This window comes from Anas acuta, chromosome 24 (assembly GCF_963932015.1).
Source record: "Anas acuta chromosome 24, bAnaAcu1.1, whole genome shotgun sequence".
Lineage (NCBI taxonomy): Eukaryota > Metazoa > Chordata > Aves > Anseriformes > Anatidae > Anas > Anas acuta.
In genome coordinates, this window is record NC_089002.1 from 1,944,455 (window position 1) to 1,952,845 (window position 8,391).

Here is an 8,391-nt window from a genome sequence, read left to right on the forward strand (position 1 = left end):
TCTCTTAAAAAATAAGATTGCGAGTTGGCTTATTGGTGCCAAACTCTTCCAAAGAGATCAGTGTGGCCAACATCCACACGGCTATTGTTAGGCACCACAAAAAGGGATTTCCCAATTCATGCTGTTACTTTCCTTTTTTCCCTTTTTTAAAAAAAGAGGAGGGAGAAAAAAACAAAAATAATTGCTGCAACAGCAAGCTCTGGCACAATTCAGTTCAGGATGAAGTTTGTGCGAGAGCTTAATAATTGTTCCCTTGTGCTATTAAACATTTTTCAGTAAAATCTTAATATATTTGAAGTTCTATGTTGTAGCAGCATTTGGCTAAGTAAATTCCCAAATGATTAAAATATTTTGAAGTCTAGTGTTGGTTTTATGGAGGCATTTCTCTAGAGAACAAACTTCATCAAGTTTCCTACGACAATTAAGATTTTTCCTTTTTCATTCAACTTGATTTTTGTTTTTATTCACAGAAATAAAGCACTTTATTACTTACAGAGCAAAATATATCAGAAAAAAAGTGCCTGTATTCCTTTAATGTTTCCTGTGACAGCAAAATTGGTGGTTTGGTATTATTGATTTGTTTCTATTTGGGGGAAATTAATGGAATAAAACTTGTATACTCAAACATTCCACTTTCTAATACTAACATGAAAAAAAAAAATGAATTTGCTGAATGCAAAATTGTGTATTTTGTCAATTGTTGCTTTCATTAGCTTTCTTTTTTTCCTCTGTGAAATAGTGGATACCTGTACTGGCTTCCTTCTTTGTCAGTGTAGGTTTTCTTTAAAGTGTGTTAAAATGCTGTTCTGCAAGGCTCCTGGAGCTTGGTAATTTCAGTGGATGGTGAGTAGTGCTGCAGCTGAGATCCTCACTTGTAAAATGTGAGCAAGCTTTGGTGCAGCTTCTTTGATGCATTGATTAAATGAAGGGTTTCTTCCTCATTTGAAGTGAGAAAAGTGCTGCAATTGCTTTTGCTTTATTCCATGACTTAATACAAACTTCACAACTATAAAGCAAGCTTGATTTTTGCCCACCGAGTTGTTCCTCTTGCAGATGTGACTGAAGCGCACATGCCTACAGCTCAACTGCAGCTGGAGCCCAGCTTTGTGTGAAGGAGCAGCAGGAGGCAGTGATTGCACAGCTGGCTGTGGTGTCTGACTGAGCTAGCCAAGAAAGTGCCACTGTGTGGATGTGCTCTCCTATCTGCTTGCCACTGCTGCTTCCCTAAGCCCAGATGTGCTCTTGCTCTGTTACCCTTTTTTTAATCCATTCATGTGTTACAGAAAACTGATGGCATCTAGAAGAATCAAGAAGGAGTTTAGAGGCCTCAAATTCATTTTTCTGTTGGATGTTTTACTTTAATCCGTTCTGTAGCAAGCGTTCTTTAATCTATTTTTTGCCTGCTGCTGCTTGTTTTTATTAACACGCGTGTTTTTTTTCAGTCAAAATTTGGTGTGCTTGCTAAATCAGGGCATATGCCCTGTTTCAAAGGCTTTCTGTGCAATGTTGCATTTCTCTTCAACTCCAAAGGATTTAACAGAGAACGTAACTTGTCTGTAGAAGACCTGGTTTGTGATGCTTTCCTGCATTGTGGATGTCGTCTTGTGAAGTTCTTCCTGCTTCTGACTTCTGATGAAGCTCCTATAATTACCAGTGAAATCAGAATGATTGCATGGACAGTAGTGATGGTAATGACGGAATGCCAGACAAGGAGGTCCTGTTGTTTGTCCTATGGTGTCCTCTTATTAAAAAAGCCAGGGGCTTGCAATGCCAGCATGTAAGATAATTTCTGAGCACGACTCCATCCCTCCCTCTGCTCAGTTTTTTCCATGCTGTTTCCCTGCCCTTGCTGCTTCTGTTTTGTACACAAGGCACTTTAGTAGGCACTGCATTTTTATAATTCTCCCGTGACCTGCTGTTGCCAAATATTTGTATGTGGTTTTGTTTCCTTTTACTTAGACTGCACTTACCTGGCAGAAATAATACCTGTCAATGATGCAACTGTCATGGAACAAAAATGTGTTAAGGTGTAACTAGCAAAACTGGATGTTATAACAGTATGGGCTCACCCTTCTGCCTCTCCTGAGCATCATTCTCAGCTGTGTTAGTAGTAGTTTGGAGACACTTTTTCCCCTAACAAATCCCTTTTTCTTTGAAAAACCTCAACTTTAATCTCCTGATTGCTGTATGAGGCTCATGACTGTCTTCCTTTTCCTGTAGATGAGCAAATTCACCCCATTCCTTAAGTGCCTTCCTTTATCAGACGGAGGTGAGAGCTTCAGAAGTGCTGTGCCTTGTAACATTCATGGATTATTTCAGTTAGATTGCCACAGCTTGGACCTCTGTCTTTTGCTTAATAGTTATTCTTTCTTTGATGCTTTTCTTTTGATCCTATACTGAATATTCAGCCTAAGCAAGGGTGAAATATGCTGGAGTGTCATGAAACCACGCTGTCCAGCTGGAAGTTGGCGGTGATTTGGAGGAGTGGGCTGGGTGCTCGTCTGGAGGCTGCCCCAAAGCAAGGCACCAAGAGTTAACGCTGGCTCTGCCTCTTGTGCCAGGCATATTCCTGAGAAGATCAAGAGATAAAGTTTTTAAGCACAGCAGAAGATGATTAAAAATAGAAAAATAGTAATCTTTATCTACGAAAAGCTACACTGAGTGTAACTGAAGTAAAATAAAAACAACCTAACCTCACTTGGGCTGTAGTTAGACGTGTTGCTTGGGAGCTGATTGTGCTCATTCAGTTGAGGGCTACAACTGCAGATCCTCAATTTAGAGCCTGAGAAGACTTTCAGTGGTTGCATAGACAGAATCTGGAAAACCTTTGTTAGGTAGCTCTGTCTCAGCACCTGCTTCCATAACGTGCTTGCTGTGGCTTATGTTGAACTTTTTCTTCATTTCTGGTTTCCCCTGTTCTGCTCACAAGACTGCTGTTACATGAAGAAAACGATTGTCTTTCAGATCTGACTGCGCTCTTTTTTTTTTATCTTTAGCAACCCAGTCGCTTGCTTGACTCCGAGATGACTTGTCTGATCTGTTTGTTCCCCTTGTCTTGCCTGTAAGGTAGAATCCAGTTTCTTACTGGTCTTTGTTTAATCATCTCCAGTGCCTCTTGCTTTGCCCAAGTGATCTTGGGTGGCAGCTGTGAGTTTTCCAGCCAGTTTCAGAAAAGATTACTGATGCATTTCTCTTGATAGATGAATTATAAGCTAGGGAGCTTTTAATTTCTACCTGTTCTTTGCTTTTGATAGTGGGACTCACCTTTAGTTACCTGAAAAGAACTATGTGGGAAGCTTTATGGAAGTATTATTGGAAAAATACATATTTTTCTGTGCTTTGTAAAAATTTAAATCTCTGTGTAGCAGAGAAAGAAAATCAAATGTGGTGTTGGAAAGTGGAGTGCTTGAGTACGCTAGAAGTACTAAACCCTGCTTTAGTTTACTTGTGCGTCTTTTAACTTGTTTCATCTCTTCCATTAAAGATTCCAATACTGAATATTCAGGTGAAAATATTCCCGGCTCTCTGTACTGTCGCAGGAACGTTCTTCTCCTGTACAAACTACTTTGGTGTAATCTTCACAGGTGGAGTTGGCAAAAATGGATCCACTATAGCAGTGAGTACTTAGTTCTGCTGCTTTTAGTTCTTCCATAGCACTCTGTGTGGCTTTCCAGCCATGACTTCAGTTGTTACTTGACATATCTCCAACGTGTGAAATATTTTCTGTTCAGTTCCGTGATGGCATGGGGGAAAAAGTTAATATTGTCTGCATAAGAATAGTTGTTTTAGAAGTCAAGAGTTTTAAAACTGAGCGATTAAAATGCTTTAGTGTTTTGATATTTACTTTTCAATTACTCATATAAAACAGGTTATGTGAATACATACTCCCACAGAGTTCACAGAAGTCAAGTGCAGAAATTTATGCAGAAGGAAGTTGTTCAAGAAGACTGGCTACGGCTTTGCTCATTCTAGAACATCTGTAATATATTACTTGTAAATATATATATATTATATATGATTGGAGGTATCTGCACCTTCTGCTACAATAGGAAATTGATTTTGAAGTCCAAGGAGTTTTGTAAAAAGCCATTCTATACCAGCTTCTTAGAAGGCTGTTTTTGTTTCTTTCTAGCTGGCACAGAAAAAGATAGAAGTATCGTCTCTTGTTGCTTGCTAACAGCATCCACTGTTGCCTGTGTGGCAAGTGTCAGACCTGTGCAGTTCTTGCTGGCTAAAAACCTTGTTTTGTTGCCCAGCACAAGAAAGGTTCAACCACATTGTCAGCTTGTGCCTGTTTTAAGTTTTACCGCATTTTGTTCCTGTTATTACTAGTATGTGGAAAGACATGTTTTTAACGTGTCTTTTAGTTAAAAACAAAAACCAAAACCTGTCTGTATACCACATGAATGTTCAGCTTACTGGGGTTTCTTGGCAACATGCATGTTTTGTCAACCTAATTCTTTAACTTTATCTCACTGTAGGGAACGAGTGTCCTTTCACCTTTTCTTCATATTGGGTCAGTAATCGCACTAGCTGCAATGATCTACAAGAAATCTGCTGTGCAGCTCTTTGAAAGGCACCCCTGCTTATATATACTTACTTTTGGTTTTGTATCTGCTAAGATAACAAACAAACTAGTGGTAAGTACCCCAGAACCCTGGAGTTCCTAGCTATTACAGTAAAACTTCTTGTAGCTTTTAAAGTTTCCTGGTTATTCCATCAACTAACTTGCACATATTTTGTGTGGTGAAGTGATACAATATCTGACACTTACTTCAGTAGCTTGGAGGTGCAGGGAATGGAATGTGAGTCTGTCTTCCATTTGAAAGTGAAGAGGTAAATGTCAAGCTGATGCAGTGGTTATACAGTCAGTGCCCATACAGCTTTCGGTTGCCTGAGATCTTTCTTCCCCTTTCCCAGCTGTTCATTTGCAATTCTGCAGTGTGTTTGTGCCCATCGGCAATGAGCAGGACTGGAACAGAGCTGGCTGAAACCCTCCCCAGATGCACATGCAGAAGGGAGGGAAGTTTGTTGGGGAAAGGAGAGAAAGGGACAGAACTGAAGTTTGAAACAGTTGCTCAGGGTTTAACCTCTCCAATTGGAGAGAATTAACGGTTAAAAATCATTTATAGGGATGTACTGGGGAACATAGGAGCCCCTGTTGAACAGAGTGAATGAGGGATTAAGCAACCACTGCCACACAGCATCTCAGATGCATGGGCATACCCTGTGTTGCCACATGAACTGAGTCAGTGTTGGGTGTAACTCACAATGGAAGAAAAGGTTATTGCTAACCAAGACCAGCGTATTATGCATTTACACCAACAGCTGTGCTGGTAGAAGTGAGGATGTGGTGTAGGACAGCCTTTGCACAGGGTGTAGGTGTGCATGTTGGGGAAAGTGTGAAGAATGCAGTTGATCATAAAAAGCCTTGCTCTTTTTGTGCTCGTCTCTCTCCACTTACTGATTTGTGTCCTGCAAGGATAATCAGAAAGGTGGTTATCCTTGCAGGACAGAAATTAATAGGTGGAGTGAGATGGGCACCAATTATCTCTGGTTTTGAAGACCTTGTAGTTGTGAAATTTATTTCTAGGCTGAACTAAACCTAAAATTTACCACCCTATTTCTATTTTACTGTTTTTTTTCTGGCAAAGGAAAAAGTTGTTTGCTGGAAAAATTAGTTTTTTTTTCTATAGCTATGTTTTGTTCTGAATGAAAGGAAACTTTTGCAAACCTTGCATCTCGCTTAGCTGTAGACTTCCATGGCTAAAATAGTATCGCTGCTGCCACTTTACCTAAATATTTGATAATATTACAGTAATGTGGTTTGAACTGTAACTTTTCTGGCTTTGTGCATTTTTGAAACCATTCTACCTTGGCTGGAAGATGTTTATTTTTTAACCTGCCTTTTTTTTTAAATGCAGGTTGCACATATGACCAAAAGTGAAATGTATCTGCAGGACACAGCTTTCATAGGCCCAGCACTATTGTTTCTGGACCAGTATTTTAACAGCTTTATTGATGAGTATATTGTACTCTGGATTGCCTTGGTAAGTGTGGACTCACTATGTTTGCCAGTAATCACTGCAAGCATTTGTGTGTTCTTTCCTAAATACTGTTTGTGTTGGTTGAGCCGAGCTGACTCATCTTGAGGATGATGGGACTGGGAACCTGTTTTACTGAGTTGATTTTTAAGTATCATTATGCAAACAGAGGTAAACAGGGTTTGCTTGTTGAATAGTTTAAATGGTGTTAGAGCAATGTAGAAAATATTCAGAGCTTAGAATAGGATATTTTGAAAAACTGTGTTGATGCACTGTTAGCAAGGGAATATATTATGTGTGGTGCAAGGATGGCTGTGCTTTCATCTCTTCATGGAATCACAGAATGGCCTAGGTTGGAAGAGACCTCCGAGATCACCTAGTCCAACCTCTGACCTAACACTAACAAGTCCTCCACTAAACCATATCACTAAGCTCTAAATGTCTTTTAAAGACCTCCAGGGATGGTGACTCCACCACTTCCCTGGGCAGCCTATGCTATGCCTAACAACCCTTTCAGTAAAGAAGTTCTTAATAGCCAACCTAAACCTTCCTGGTGCAACTTTAGCCCATTCCCCATCATCATGTCACCAGGCATGTACATCTGTCATTACCAGTAGCACACAGTAGGGAAAATATTGTAATATTAAACTTGTATGTGCTTATCAAGCACTCAACGTATCTACCAAAATGCAGGGTTAATCTTTTAGTAAAATTGGCAGCTCATGTATAGTTATCCCCATTTGGAGTTAATGGGGCATTTCAGTGTCTGTTTAGCTACTGTAACGCTTCCCCTCTCAGACCTTAGAGTTAGTCTGTATTTTATAAAGCTGGAAGATAGTCTAGCATCTTTAGAAACTGCCTACAATGATTGTCTATTCCTACAGAGTTTGAGATCCAGCTCTTGAAAAGACCCCAGTGCTTTTTTCTGAAGCAAACAAATAGTGTTACACTGTCTTGAAAGCATAGATCTAAATGTGTGCCTTTTCTTTTCCTTTGGCAGATCTTTTCTCTTTTTGATTTGCTTCGATACTGCGTCAGTGTTTGCAATCAGATTGCTGCCCATCTGCACATCCACGTATTCCGAATCAAGTCCTCCTCAATGCATTCTAATCACCATTAATAAACGGGGAGTCACCATAAGGAAAAACAAGAAAAGAGTTGGTTTTCTACATGAACAGATGTCAAGATGTGTAGGAGACTAAGGCAAAAAGAGGATAAGAACAAAATAATTTATAATAATCAATGTTGTATAACTTTTATTCTTTGTTATCAGTAACACTCCTTAACTAGTCTCCTGCCTGAGAGAGTGAATTCCAAGTACACCCTAGTCAACTCTACATGTAGTCAACTCTGTTGGTTCCAAGTCCAGGAAAGCATGCAGGGAGTAATGCTCTCTTTGTAATTACCTTGATTACAAAATAATCTATATATGGTGAATGGATCCCCAACAACTGAAGTTTCTAATGTAGTATAATTACAGCTGCAATATGACTTGCTTTTAATTTTAATATTTCATCATCTCTTAGTGAAATACTTGTTTAGTGTCCACTTGAAATTCATTTACTAAAGACCTGAGCTGGTAACAACAGATATCGCGCTAGCTTGTGTAGCTGAAGCAGCTGTCAAGGTTTGAGTCCAGGCTGATGTGGTTCATTTGCTTAAGAATTGCTGATGAAAGCAGTTTCTTGCTGAAGATTATGTTGAACAGGGTTCTGCAATTAGAAGGGATGACCGGCATGCAAAATAGTGTGGTATCTTTGTCAATTAATTTTATTTTTTTAAATAAACGTTATCTAAAAGACAACTTATTTCTCAATTTTCTTCAGTGGAAGGACTTTAAAAAGAAGATTTTACTGTTTACTTTTTTATGTATAAAACTTAAGCAAAATTTCCTTTCTGCTCTTAATAAATAAGAATTCTGAGAGCAACAGTTGTCTTCAGATGTGTGTGTTGCTCTGTCCTCTTGGGTGAAGTACTTAAACTAGTGAAGTACAATCCTGCTTGCTTTTTAGAAAGCACTGTTCTAATGCTTTAGCTGTTAAGTGCTGTCATTCCAGGATCTCCCAATAATTTTCTCTGCAGTAAGGTCTTTTTTGGTTGGTGTTTTTAATACCATTTACAGTATGGTGAACTGAGTTAGATGTAATGGATGGTTTAAGTGTGCAGAAGTGAAATGTTGCAACGTGTGCCAGAGGTGCTGACACTGAGGGGAATTTCAGACCCTGAACAAAGTGCCTATGCTTGCTGTATGGAGCAGGGATGCTTCCGGAGCAGGGTCTGCTCTGGCTATTGGGGATCTGCTTTGGGGACAGTTGGGAAGAAATGCTGGGAACCTGGTGGCTGAAAT

At 39.4% G+C, this 8,391-nt stretch overlaps 1 protein-coding gene across 5 annotated transcripts in view; it reads left to right on the forward strand.

The window, feature by feature from the left end:
• CEPT1 (choline/ethanolamine phosphotransferase 1) overlaps nucleotides 1-7,972 on the forward strand; it is a 32,271-nt gene extending 24,299 nt beyond the window's left edge. For all 5 annotated transcript variants that reach the window (XM_068660091.1, XM_068660090.1, XM_068660093.1 and 2 more), the window contains exons 6-9: nucleotides 3,485-3,616; nucleotides 4,482-4,640; nucleotides 5,925-6,050; nucleotides 7,045-7,972. In XM_068660091.1, the coding sequence (XP_068516192.1) occupies nucleotides 3,485-3,616; nucleotides 4,482-4,640; nucleotides 5,925-6,050; nucleotides 7,045-7,164 (537 nt within the window). In that variant the 3' untranslated portion in view covers nucleotides 7,165-7,972. The remainder of the gene's footprint in view (nucleotides 1-3,484; nucleotides 3,617-4,481; nucleotides 4,641-5,924; nucleotides 6,051-7,044) is intronic.
• The last annotated feature ends 419 nt before the right edge of the window (nucleotides 7,973-8,391 follow it).